A 13695-nucleotide genomic window follows, 5' to 3' on the forward strand; every position below is an offset into this window, starting at 1 on the left:
ATATAAATAAAATCTGACATTAACAGGACAGATTGCGTGTCAGAAAACTGCCCGTGTGTGCCACGTGGGTTTTCTTGAAAGAGATTCTCAATGAGTCAATACATCCTGACACGCAGCCCAAAAGGGGTTTGACAGTGGACATGCGGGTGTTTGTAGACAGCTGGCAGAGACGTGTGAAAACTGCAGCAGGTATGAAAAGGTCGAGACTTCAGTGTTGCCACTTTGTAATAATCCTACTCTAATGTATTAAGAACAAGTTTAAAATTGACCTGTTTCAATATTTCTGTCTCAAGGCTGCTCTCCATTCCTCCAGGATAGAGACTCACTGAAGGCCTTTTCAGCCACAATGATGCCACTGAGCTCTGAAACCCATTATTTCCAACTGCTCGCGACTCGCCACAATGTCTTTTCGCGGCATCGAGCAAAGCCCAAAGTTTGGGCGCTATGTGCTGAGTTGTGCGGCGAGAGCAGCTCAAAACTGCATGCCAGGAAATGCTGTTTGTTGCAACTGTATTGTTGTTGTGGTGGAAACAGTAGGGCTTAAACACACTGTAGTGACAGAAACACATTATTGAGAGTGTTGGCAAGTTGTGTGGTTGTATTGCCGTGGGTTTGTGTGACCATATGTCTAATGTGATAAGTATTGTGGTAGAAAATATTATTTGGTTTAAATGCAAGAGAGAAAGTGTTAACTGTGAAGTAAATACTCTCTTTTACTCTTTTGAATTCTGCTTTTTGTTAATTGGTGACTGTTTTGATGGGTTTCTCGAGTTTGATTGGATCAGGTCTGACTGCCCCCTCTTTAACTTCAGGTCTCTTTATTTTTTGGGGAACGTGTATTGACTGTAGGCCTGGATTCAGGTAAGTTTTCCACACATCAGTTTTGGATTGTTTTTCTTAACTTTTGGGCAAATGAAAGCCACAAGCAGTGATCATTCCATTCAACCGTTGGGTGATCTCGATAGCTATCACCCAAATAGAAAAGAAACACGAAATGTTACACATCAGCATTCACAGGAAATTGTTTGGATTTTCTTTTTCGCCTCTGTGTCCCGAAGCCAGTCAGCCAATGCCAGGGTTCGTGTCGGTCTAATATTTGCTCTCTGTGTTGTATAAGCTTCCGCGGAGGTCGGCGCAGATCACAGAGAGGTCGGGCAGATCAAGCTGAGGAGCAGACGTCTGTGTCACATTCCTTATGTGGCCTTCATCACAGAGAGACGGTGTGTGTCTCTGTGAAGGGAGGGAGGCCTGTTTGTTGCCTCGGGGGGAACTGGGCGATCATTTTGCTTTTGATTATGTTCAGGTGTTGAGCGTCGCGGCTACAGTCGACCTCCTCACAGCTGGCTGTCGTCACAATGAGCTCTGGTTGGAAGTAAAGCTGGTCCGAGTCATCCACCATTTTGTGTTTAATGTAAATCATGTTTGTTTCTCCACATCATCTAAACAAATTATTGACCTGATCAACAATGGACTTAATACTGGATGAAACATAGTAAGTGATGGTATGTAACAAAATAATCGCTATGAATAAAAACAGCATTTTTGCTTTGTACAACTAAGAAAATGTTTACAGACAAGCAAAACTAATTGTACAAAAATAATGGTAACATTGATACACAATAACAAAGAAGGTAAAAACAAAAAAAGAACAGAACATCCTCACGTCAGTGTGCAAACCGTTTATACAGATGGACGTGTGGCCTTTGGTAAGGCAACAAATCCTGATAAATTATTTAAATAGCATTTATCTACACACACACACACACGCACACACACATAAATCAGCCTCTCACAAACAGCTAAGACAATAATTTATCAGCTAAAAACAGCACTGGACATACATGATAGAGCAAAATGATTTATAAAAAAAGAAATCTCCCATTTTACTGTTCTTGTCACTGGGGTAGATCATGGGATTGGAAGCTTGTTGTGTTTTTAGGTCATACTATTTACAGCTCATGCTACAGAAGCACTAAGATGTCCATCTTCTCAAAGCAATATGAAAAAGTACTTGGTCGTGTTTTTTTTTTGTTGATCAAATTATACAACAGCTATGAGGTAATATTTGTACATCAAAGATTTCCTTTGTTTTTCATCTCTCTCTAAAGAAAACGCACACAAGTCACATACACTTCATGCTCAAAACCCTATCTGAAGAATGCCTAATTTACTTTGTAAAGCGGGCGATGACAGACACTGACACCTGGCTGTACCTGGTTTTGGATCAATTTTCACTGTAATATTGGATGGTGTAGTTTTCACTTTTTTAAAGCATTCAAATTTCTTTTGCTGCCTACATTGTAGGCAAGAGTCAATAAATTACGTGTATTTACATAATTTCAAATTGAAATCCTCAGAAACTGAGGGAGGTGCATCTCTTCGATGACCAAGCGTTTGGCGTAAGATGGGGAGTATTTTGGAGGGAACAACTGGCTTCAGCATTTTTTTGTGAAAAGAAAATCCTCATATATTTATTTTCTTACTGGTTTGATATGGGAAGCTTGTCACTTCCATCTCACCCTGAGAGTTGTTTAGTTAACAAGACACCAGCATCAACAAGGCCCATGGTACTTGGTAAGTTCAAAAGATAGCTAAGCTAAATTTTATTTTGCATTCCTCTTCTCTACAGAGATTCTTAGGTCGATGGGTAAAAACACGTTCTTGTTCCCAGTCCACATACATGCATGGACACAAACATCCATAACATCATGTTCCCCGCTATTCTAACTAGCTCTACTCCCAACAGTTTCCTTAGGTTCTCAATAACCAAGAGCCTTAAAAAAAATCTTATTGCTGTATTCATCCTCTGAGTCCTCAAAAGTTGTGTCATTCAGATTCTACATCCGGGCAGATCTGGTAAAGCAAAGGGAATATATCATCAGTTTCTTTTTTCTTTGGGATGTCCATCCCGACGGTAAGGTAGAGAGGCACACAGGCTGAAGAGGTGAGACAGAAAGAGAGAGAGAGAGAGAGAGAGAGAGAGAGAGAGAGAGAGAGAGAGAGAGAGAGAGAGAGAGAGAGAGAGAGAGAGATGTAAAGGCTTGGAAGTGCATAGTTGTCTATCGGGAGCCGTTCCCGCACAGAGATGAATGAGGTCTTCCAGAGAGCGAGAAAGCAGGCAGAGCTGGAATAAAAAGCTGTTTGTGTCCTACTGGCAAAGCGAGAGGGCTTGTTTTCTTTCCCCCCAGCTCTCCCTGCTCCCGTAGATGCTAAGGTGGGAGGAGAAGGGGCTCTCTGATCCTCAACTGGCAATCAACCGGTTGGTGCTCTGCCCAAACTAGCTTCAAGTGACCCTGAGGCTGACCACATGCCCTTCGCCTCATCCCAGTGTGCGTGTCGCAGGAAAAAGAGTTGTGGAGATACATCGGTCCCTGGACTTTGCGTCAGAATACATAAGTTCATACTTTGTACAAAAAAGGTGCATTCCTCAGAGCTTCCTGCGCCGTGCATTTAAACATCTGTTGAAGAAGGAGAAACAAGGAAAGATGTTGAACACGGCCTCGACTTTAGGAACAGATCATTAAATGCTTTGCCAGGAAGTTGATTTTGCACGAATCCTCACCTCTGCATTCATACTTGAGGTCTGAGAAGTATACCATCTCTTGTGAGAAGACAAAAAGACCTAGTCTGCCGCCGGCATATGTCTTGTCATAGATGCTTCCAGAATCTGCCATGATCTTCTTGCCCTCGTACATCACAACTCTGTAGGAAGGAAGGACAAATGAGAGTTGGTGAGGTGCAAAGCTTCTGATAACGATGTCAAACCCACGTGAAGATTAAACTTAAATGTGGACTAACTAATATCCTGTGCCCACCTAATGAGTCCTGTTCTCGGTCTGTGGATCAGATGCCATCTGTAGGCGGTGAAGTCTTTCCATCCAACATTCTTCGGGTCATGCCACAGAGTGCGGACCTAAAGCATGGGGAAATTAACAGCCATGAGTGTATCTTTTCAAACGTCCCTATATTTAATTTATCCATTGACGTGTGTAACCTCCAAATGTCTCACCTGTCCTGGGGTATTTCCTGTATGCCAGAGGGCGTTCCTGAGGTGCTCTCCTGGGCCAGTGGTGGAGTTAACCACTTTAATGGACAGGCCAGAGTAGCCCTGGGCCTTGGTGGGTTTGTTCGACCAGTATGTCTGCGTAATCTGCTTCCACATCACCACGTAGAACCTGGAACTGGACTGATAGCCGAACACAAAGCCGGCGTAATCGTCATCCCTCTCTGTGTTGATGAAGAAAGTCCCACTGAAGTCCACTGAATTGAACTCGTGGTAACCTGAATGAAAAATGAAAGTCAGAGGTCAGATTCTAAATACACAATGAATGTATGCTCTTCAGGTGAAATTAGGTGAGTTTTGTACACAACGTAACACATATTCTTTTTACTTACCAACAGCGATGCCAGGGTCGCAGTTGACAGTCTGTACCAGCTCTTTGCCTTGATGGCGGACGACCCAGTTAGGATCAATCTGCGAGGTGCCTTTAGGGTCAAGAGGAACCATCTGGAACTGGCGGAAGTCTGTCTCACTAATGTCGAAGTTCTCTGGGCACACGTCGTAGATGTCAGGCACGTTGTCTTGGTCAAAGTCGTCTTTGCAAGCGTCTCCACGGCCATCACCTGAAAAAAATATACATTTCCTACTCATTAACACTGGTAAGTATGGTTTTTCGAATATCTCTCGATACTGTCTTTTTCCGGCTGAAACATGGCCAATTTTGCTCACCATCAGCATCCAGCTGATCAGGGTTGAAGGCCAGTCTGCAGTTGTCTTTGTCGTCAGGGATGCCATCATTGTCGTCATCATGGTCACAGGCGTCTCCCTTGCCATCCTTGTCATGGTCAGCCTGGTTGGCATTCGGGATGTACGGGCAGTTGTCCAGGTTGTTCTGGTGTCCGTCTTCATCGATGTCCTGGTTGCTGTCACACTTGTCTCCCACGCGGTCATCGTCTGAATCCACCTGCAATGGCGCAAGGCTTTGATGTCAGAGTCATGACTTGTATGGATTAACGGGACAATGAAGTCTTAGCGATTACATTCCACTTTGTTTATTTTTCATTCACTGCAGTGTTTCCTGCTACCTCTGTTCTGTCATCTCTCCGCTCCTGCTTTCATTAAGAACTTTCCTTAGGCTGGAATCACTCGGCAACTTGTAAAACTGCCAAAAACAATTTGTCTCAGATCTGTCAGCGGGTTTTAGCAACTGTAAACCAAACATCACTCCCCGAGACTTTGTTGCACCTCCAGCTCCTGTAGTGAAGGGCGAAGTCATGCTAGCCCTACTCAGCGGCATTCGACACACCCTGCTGAAGGGTGAGATGTAAAGAGCTCACTGTGTAGAATCATAATTCTGCTACTAAAACTTTTGAAGAGGTAATTGATTTTTTGCAGCTCACTTAATCTTTGGCGCAGCACGTTACATTGCTTGTGTCCCGGTCTGGACTTGTCATTGTTGGCCTTTAATCACAGCGCGCAATTCACTTGATAGTCACAATCTCAATTCACTCTTTCAAGACCACATCAGTGTAGCAGAGTCCCGTTGTTGAACGCATTCCTGTTTCTCATTGTAGCATAGCACAGGTGGACTGAGCAGGCCCGTGGAGCACAGACAGGGCATGCACACAGCCCAGGGCCAGTCCATTCCTCAGTAATATCCAGCCTAGGGCCTCTCCTCTCTCATTCGCCAGCTAACGTCAATGGGCCATTGAAAAGACCCCTAGCCCCCCACCACGCCTTATTGAACTGATGTGCCCTTGAGCTGCATACAGGATTTACTCCACCTTTACATGGCGTGATAAAGCTTAGACAGCAACACAGGGCTAATCACTGAGGCTCTGTCTCAATTGAAAGACAGATATATGCTGAGCTACAGAGAAAGGCAGAGAGATGAATGTGGATTATTGTTGGTGGGTGAGGTGGAAGGAAATGGGGAAGGGCGGTGTGTGTGTGTGTGTGTGTGTGTGTGTGTCCACGCACCTGATCAGGATTATGTTCCAACGGGCAGTTATCGCACATGTCTCCCACTCCGTCCAGATCTGTGTCTCTCTGGTCCACATTGTACACATAGGGGCAGTTGTCCTTTTCATTCATTATGCCTGCAGAATGAATGAAAATGTATGATATAAAAATCCACTAAATGAGAACAGAACATTAGTAGAAGCATGATCTCAATTCATCAGAAATAAAGATGTGGTGTCTTATAAACTGTCCAGGCCTCACCATCTCCATCAATATCCACAGCGCAGGCGTCTCCCTCTCCATTATTGTCTGTGTCTGTTTGGTCTGGGTTGCTATTGTAGGGGCAGTTATCACAGCGGTCACCCACGTCATCGCGGTCGTAGTCATACTGCCGGGGGTTGTAGACGAATGGACAGTTGTCCTGTTTCAAAAAGACAAAAACAGAAGGCAAGACAAGAGGTTGAGGATAGGTTTTCAGGTGCAGAGCAGAGTGGATATATATTTACAAGGAAGGGATCCAAGATAAAACCATTCTTTATTTTTAGGCTCTGTCCCAAATCTAATGTTGGAATTAACGTAAACACCGTGCGGCTCCTTCACCTCAATGTTGGAATTCAAGGTTTTGGCCGAGGCCTTGGAGAAACATTTGTTTTCCCTCCTCCCCTCCCTTTCCTCTCCTTCTCACTCTTCACCTGTCTTCTTATTAGACAGCATGATGAAAGCAAAACCTGCAGAACACCCACACACACTGCTATGACCACAGGTGGAGAGTTTTACTTACCCTATCATCAGGAATGCTATCATTGTCATCGTCATTGTCACAAGCATCTCCAATGCCGTCCTTATCGTAATCTTCCTGGCCAGAGTTGGGGAGGTTGGGACAGTTGTCCTGAATAACAAACAACACAGTAAGAGAGTCATGGATGACGACAAAACATTTAAGTAATATGACTTCCGCACTGTTAAAACAATCATTCCTGAAGTGCCTTGGCTTTACGGAGCATAACGCGTGCCTCGCTTCACCGCTAATTACCTTTTTGCAGTGGTAGGTGGCGTTTGCCACACACACCAAGTCAGAATTGGGCCATCCATCCAGATCTGTGTCTTCTCCACAGATATGTCCGTTGCCGGCATATCCGGGCTTGCACTCGCAGCGGTACATGGGATCGGCAAACTGCCCGAGATAATTACAGCGGGCATTTTTGTTGCAGTCATGGCTTCCATCGAGGCAGGGATTACGAGGTGTGCACACCTGGAGAGGGAAGGAGCGATGCATAGCTTGAATGATCAGTGATCAGACCGTCACTGTCCTGGAGACACAAGTGTACTGGCAGCAGTTATTCCTGTTTCAAGATTTTATTTTAACATCATGTGTCCTATCTGTTTTTGCCAGAGCCTTTTCATTTTGCCGGTTCCTGATTGGCTGCAGATTGGCCTGAAGACAAGACAACACTTGCCTGTTTCTTAGCAGCAGCCTGCTCCACACCTCTGCCAAACGGTTGGGGTCCTGAGTAGCGCGAAGGGCAGGGCAGACAGTTGTAGCCAGGATTGGTGTTCTCACAGCGGTGGACGCCATTGAACTCAAAGCAAGCATCTGGGACTTCCTTGCACTGTTTTAGGATAAAACATAACAACCGTTGAGATGGTGGATGTCGAAACGGGCATTGAATCATCATACAAGGTCGAAGGAATCGTTACCTCATCTACATCTTTACACTTGATACCATTGCCGGTGTAGCCAACTGGACACTTTCCACACTTCCAGGAGCCATCAGGGAAACTGGTGCACTTGGCTCCAGCAAAGCAGGGGTTAGACAGGCACCCATCTGAAAACAACAATGTTGTCATTTTCAGAACATCATCGTGGCATCCACATTTAAAATAATGCAGATGCAGAAAATAACATTTTACAAAGCTCAGCCATTGATTCAAATGCCTCACCGATTGGACAGGCTTTCTTGTTGCACATCTGGATGTCTTTGGCACTACCAACACACTCTTTGCCACCGTATTTCGCTGCGGGGTCATTGCACATGCGTTTACGAGTTTGGTTACCGCTTCCACAGGTGAGACTGCAGGTATCCCATGGTGACCAGGGTCCCCAGTTACCATTGACTAAGGGAGGCGAGAGGAAACAATAATTAATGTGTACACCTGCTGTGTGCAACACACAAATGCAAGCAAGACTATCAGATGGTGAGGCTTACTGGGGCACGGAGATTTCTGACACTTCTCGGTTTGCCGGCCCTCTCCCTCACAGTTCTTGCCTCCAAGCTGAGGGGTGGGGGAGTTGCAGAGGCGGATACGGGTTATGACACCAGCACCACAGGTGACGGAGCAGGATGACCAGGGTGACCAGTGGCTCCAGCTGCCATCCTGCTTGACTGAAGGCAGCAAGAGAAAGGTCAGAGGTCAGTTATCAGGAAGCAAAGCGATGGACCACTGTGGCACTCTCATATATTATGACACACTACAAAGACTGTAAATTAGGCTGGCTGCGTCACAGGGTCGACTCGTTTGTGTTTGGTTTGACGGGTGAGAGTATGTAGTGTTGACTTACATCGCTTGTCACACTCCTGGAGGTAGCAGTCGCGGGTCTGCACAGAGGTACCCTCGCAGTTGTTATTGATACGGTCGCAAGAGCGCCCGCGCTGCTGGATGCCCCGCCCACACGACACGGAACAATGGGTCCATTCAGACCACAGCGACCAGCTGTCTTCTGCATAGTCGCTCGCTGAGCAGGAGGGAGAAGGAGAGAGTATGAGCGCGAGGGGAAGAGGCAGACAATAAAAGAGCTATTCCAGCAAGACTCCCCCCCCCACCCAACACAACCCACAAACACCCCCAAGCCTAAATGAGGAGGGAAAGCTCTTAAAGCGGAGGGCTAATAGTGTGGATTTAGCTGGGGCTTGGACAGATACAAGGCCGTCTGTTGAGAGGGAGGATAGAGACTAACATACTGGGAGAAGCTCGAGAAACAGAAAGGACCACTGTCCTCCGCACACACAGGGATGCCCCATTAGCTTATGTTTTCCTAAAGAGGAAACAGATTTTGCAAACACGGGCCAGGGTGTGTAACGACTTCAACAAGTGGCTGAGGTCTGGATGAATGCAACTCCCCCTGTTTATTTAGGTTTTGGGGAAGCAATGCAGCCAAGCATGCATAGGTATGAAGAACATGTCACTTCTCCCCATGTAGAAGATGGCTCCACTAAACAGCCAAGCATTTTCCATTCCGCTTTCACCAATTTGGCAAATTACAGCCATTTCAAAGATGTTTTGGAGCACAAAGCGCCAATGTTCCAAACACATAAGCACCCTTTCACTTCACTCGGATGTTATTTCAGTTAAATCATCACTAAAGTTAATGTTTGCTCTTGAATAAGAAACCTTTACATCGAGGGAAATATCTGTGGCTTTTTGGTTTCTGTGGCAAACGACATAGAAACGTCTCACTCCGTGAATGGGGCCGTGTTAGCTGAACTATATACGTTCTGGCATAAAAAGGCCATTTATAGAGAAGCTTACAGTGATGGTTGACATATGTGTAATTACAGTGTACTTATAGCTATGCAGATCCTTACAAGGAACTGGAGAGAAATGCTTACGTGTTCCACAGCGAGGGCAGCACTCTCCATCAGGAACAGTAGCATTAGCACAGTTCACCAGGGAGCAGGAGATCTTGCGGCACACAGTAGCCGAGTTCTGCACAAGCACAGAGATCAAATGTAAAGTTTAACGCATCCTCAAATATATCGATATCACCCAGATGCTGCTGCAGTCTTCTTTCAAATTCTGTCCAGGTGCTGGGTTCAAATCCCCGCTACAGAACTGTGTCACTTATTTGGAGTTGTTTGTCGTGTAAATATTTTTAAATTAGCGCTTGCTAGAGAGCCATTTAAGTCTCAGTCATTTTTCCGTGCAAAGAACTCATGCAACTATCTGCTCAACATCTGCGTTTGGACAGATTTATACCATGCCAGGAAAACAAAAAAAGCAACATTCTGGCTAAGAACGAAGACCCCAGCAGACAACCACCTGCCCACTGGGTCAGGAGAGGAGAGGAATGAAGCCAAAGTCCTAATAACGGAAGTCAGTTCCTCTGTAGAGCCGGACTGGGCACTGAGCCTCAAACAAGTGAAGCCAGCCGGCCAGCACAACCTGTGTGGGTTTACTGTGAATGACTCAGGGATAACAACGGCCTCAAACTATGCGTGTTAATGTTCTCCCTCCTGGATCTGATCACTGACAGGGAAGAGAAGGGGAAATGGGGACAACTCATGTTGAAGTAGAAGAGAATATCAAGAAATAAATCTTATTCATAAAATGCAGGACTCTTGCCTGCCAAGTGTTTTGCACCTCAACAGTTTATTCCAAATATCAGAGCCACGGTCTTGCTCTTAATTACAATGCAACACTTAAAGTCTGGTCAAGTCCCTGTAGGCCACACTCGAGTTGAACGTCTGTCAACAGACCTCTCATTACAACAGTAAAGGCTGCTGGCCGTCTGCCAGGCCTTCGCCCTACTAATTACTGACCAGATCCATTGAGTGGTGGTAAGTGTGTGTGTGTGTGTGTGTGTGTGTGTGTTTGTGTGTGTGTGTGTGCGTGCCTCGATGTGAGTTGTCTTTGCATAAGTGTTTGTGTGTGCCTGCGTGCGCCAACAAGTCCGAACATGGAGCGCACCCCCTCACACGCGTGTTTAAGTACTTTAGAGACAACGAACACACTGGAGATCTCACCTGACAAGTGCACTCGGTGCAGTCATCGACGGTCCATTCGTCTCTGTTCTTGTGCACAATGCCGTTGTGGAGGCAGACGCCGATGCGGTTCTTAATCAGCTTGTTCTCATCCGTCTGGGAGGGAGGTGTTAGTTGTCGTTAGTTGTCACCCCGACAGAAACTAATTCTGCTATTAAAATATGTCTGTATATTTCTTAATAGTCTACATTCAGTGGAGAAAAAAACAAGAGTATGAGTAGTTTCATGTGCTTATAAAAACAGGTTAAAGAGGAGCATGATGATGTCGTTAAAAGTTTAGCTATATTAGATCAGACTGTAGAGCTTTTCATTACATAACGCATAATACCTCAACAGGCTCTTTTGTTTTTTAAGCTCTAAAAGTGATCTTGACCCCTTTTGATTCACAGTAAATAGGATTTTAAGCAGAATTTGACTAATAGAGTTACCTCCTCTCTGTAGGTAAATTTAGAGTATGTGTCTATACATGATTTTGCTGGACAACTGTACAGGTGAATGTAACACAGAGACCAGACACAAGTGACAAACTCCATGAAAGGCAGATCGGCAGCTGACTGTCTGTCGCACTCTGCCACCAGACGGTCTGGTTTCCTCCTTACCATCTGGCGGAGCTCACTGGACAGCTCCTTGACCACCACACCGAGGCCCTTCAGCTCCTTAAACATGCTGACCAGGTCCTCACAGGAGAAGCCACAGACCATCTGCAGGTCTTCACCGGGGAAAAAACACAGAGAGGAAGGTCATTAATCGGCAACTCAATTAAATACAATACAATTAATTTAAAAAAGAAAACAAAATATCTGATTCTTCATCTAATATAGTCAGTCTCTGTATTATCAACTCACATGAGCCAGTACAACAGTGCACATGCCAGTAGTATTTACCTTTAGTCTTGTGTCCAGTGTATTCGGTTCTGATGGCTGAGGAACCATTAAGGTTCTCCAGGATCATGGAGTCCGTCGTTATGGCTGAAAGAAGATATGTACAATGAAACAAACCACATATTTGCACATTTATCTTTGTGGTTGACTTATTGGTGGGGGAGCATATATAATGTTACACTTCCCACACTGCAATAAATCATTTTGAAAAGTAATATGTTGAAACTTATTAAAGAAAACACTTTAATGACATTTTTAAACTGGCATTCCTGGGTGGTAAACAGCTTCCCATTTAGGGTTTGTTTATAGAAATCAGCAAGCAAATGAAGTACATACTCCATTTCTTTGATAAGGACTTGGACTTGGCAGCACATGAAGCAGAGGAAAGATTGTTTGGTTACTTACAGCTTTGGCATCCTTTGTTGCGGAGGACGGCTTCCAGGGATGCTCCAAACACAAACCTCACGTTTTGTAGGACCCCCTGCAAGTATGGATGTTCAGTTTAGGCTCTCATCCGGAACATAAAACCGCTTTTTTTCCTTGTTTTTACGCTTTCGGACATCATTACCAAATTGCGTTTCAAACAAAACAACAACACAAAAGAAGAAGTCAACTATTTTCCAATGCAAAGCAATGTGAAACTACACTGCGCCGACGCGCGCGCTCACCATGAACCTGTCCCGCACGGCTCCCTTGCCGATCCTGAGCTGCGCGCTGGCCGGCGTCTCCATCGTCAGGATGCTCTGGATGGGCGCATCCAGCTCGGCGGTGTTCACCTCCTCGCATCCCGCGTACAGCTGCGCCCGGTCCTCCTGCACGAACAACGTGATATTCTTCCAGTGGCCCGTAGCCAGATCCACATCCTCAATGGAAACCACCTGCTGCTTGTTCTCGGTGGAGAAAACTATGTCCAAGGTGTTCGCCTTGCCGTTGGAGACGATCTCAAACACGGGTCCGGAGCCGTCCCGCTTCTCCACGGTCAGCAGGCTGCCCCTGGTCCGCTTGAACTGCTTGAAGTTCAGCAGCAGGAGGAATCCCCTCTCGGCGTGGATGGAATCGATCAGGTCCCGAAAGGCGCTCTCGGAGACCGGGGGGATCAGATCCGGGTTGAGGATCTTGTAGGCGGGGCTGTACGGGTCGTCTCCCTTCACCAGGGTCACCCCGTGGTTCTTCTTCGGGACTTGGATGTGCTCAAACAAGTCAAACACGCTGTTGTCGTCCCGACTCTCTGCGGGTGAATAAGAAGAAGCAGTCAGCCTTTGTCTGGCAGTGCCAGCTGGATGTCTGTTGTTTTCAGTTTCAACACACTGCAAATATCACAGCGGACTGTCATAATAAATGATAGCCTCCTGTGTGAAAATGTCATTAATGCTCTGAAAAGTTCAAGTTGACTCACTTTAGTTTGGCCAAACTCACCTGCGACTCGCGCGCTCTCGCAGCTCCAGAGCATCAATAGCAAAAATATTCCTGTCAACTTCATGGTGAAGCCCCAACCTGCTGCCTGTGACAAATGGCAACAACGACACACACAAAAAGAAGAATAAAAACTAACCATTTACGACATGAATGCCAGAGGAATTTAATGTGCAACAGGTTGAAGATAAATAAATAAATTGAGTCGGTTAGGAATCAATAATAAATGCCGGAGCAGCTGCAGAAATATTCACATTCCTCTTAGAATATTTGTCACTCACCTGCTTCACGGAACCAGCAGAGCAGAAGTAGTAAAATCCTGCAAATTATTTAGAAATCCAGCAGTAATCCTCAAGAGTGAATTTATGGCGAGTTATTTTAAAATATAAAAGTTCCACCGTCAAAAGAAGGGAAATAACACAATCTTGCGTGTTTTTTTTTTCTTCTTGATTGCAAACTTGTCCTTGCTGGTATCGGCCGCTAAAAAACTCCCTTTTAAGCCGAGGGGGACAAAGTGCTATTTAAATAGTTTGATGCCATTCCTAAGAAGTGGCCTCGTCCAATCACCGTGAGGGGAGAAAAAGGGACGAGCTTATCCTCTTAGAGAGAGAGAGAGAGAGAGAGAGAGAGAGAGAGAGAGAGAGAGAGAGAGAGAGAGAGAGAGAGAGAGAGAGAGAGA

At 45.5% G+C, this 13695-nt stretch overlaps 1 protein-coding gene across 1 annotated transcript; it reads right to left on the minus strand.

The window, feature by feature from the left end:
- Positions 1–1439: 1439 nt before the first annotated feature.
- On the minus strand, positions 1440–13464 carry thbs1b (thrombospondin 1b). Its single transcript, XM_068576874.1, has 23 exons — positions 13298–13464; positions 13020–13104; positions 12272–12831; positions 12009–12084; positions 11607–11690; positions 11322–11431; positions 10705–10818; positions 9571–9667; positions 8523–8696; positions 8170–8346; positions 7904–8077; positions 7661–7788; positions 7420–7572; positions 6996–7214; positions 6744–6851; positions 6224–6383; positions 5981–6099; positions 4730–4964; positions 4396–4623; positions 4010–4281; positions 3816–3913; positions 3563–3702; positions 1440–3458 (listed from the first exon to the last, which is right to left on the minus strand). The coding sequence occupies exons 2-23, from the start codon at positions 13081–13083 to the stop codon at positions 3451–3453; spliced, it is 3498 nt and encodes a 1165-aa protein (XP_068432975.1). The 5' UTR covers positions 13084–13104; positions 13298–13464; the 3' UTR covers positions 1440–3450.
- Positions 13465–13695: the final 231 nt, after the last annotated feature.

The sequence above is a fragment of the Clinocottus analis genome, unplaced genomic scaffold, assembly GCF_023055335.1.
Source record: "Clinocottus analis isolate CAN_PGR_092001 unplaced genomic scaffold, fCliAna1.0.p SCAF_15, whole genome shotgun sequence".
NCBI lineage: Eukaryota > Metazoa > Chordata > Actinopteri > Perciformes > Cottidae > Clinocottus > Clinocottus analis.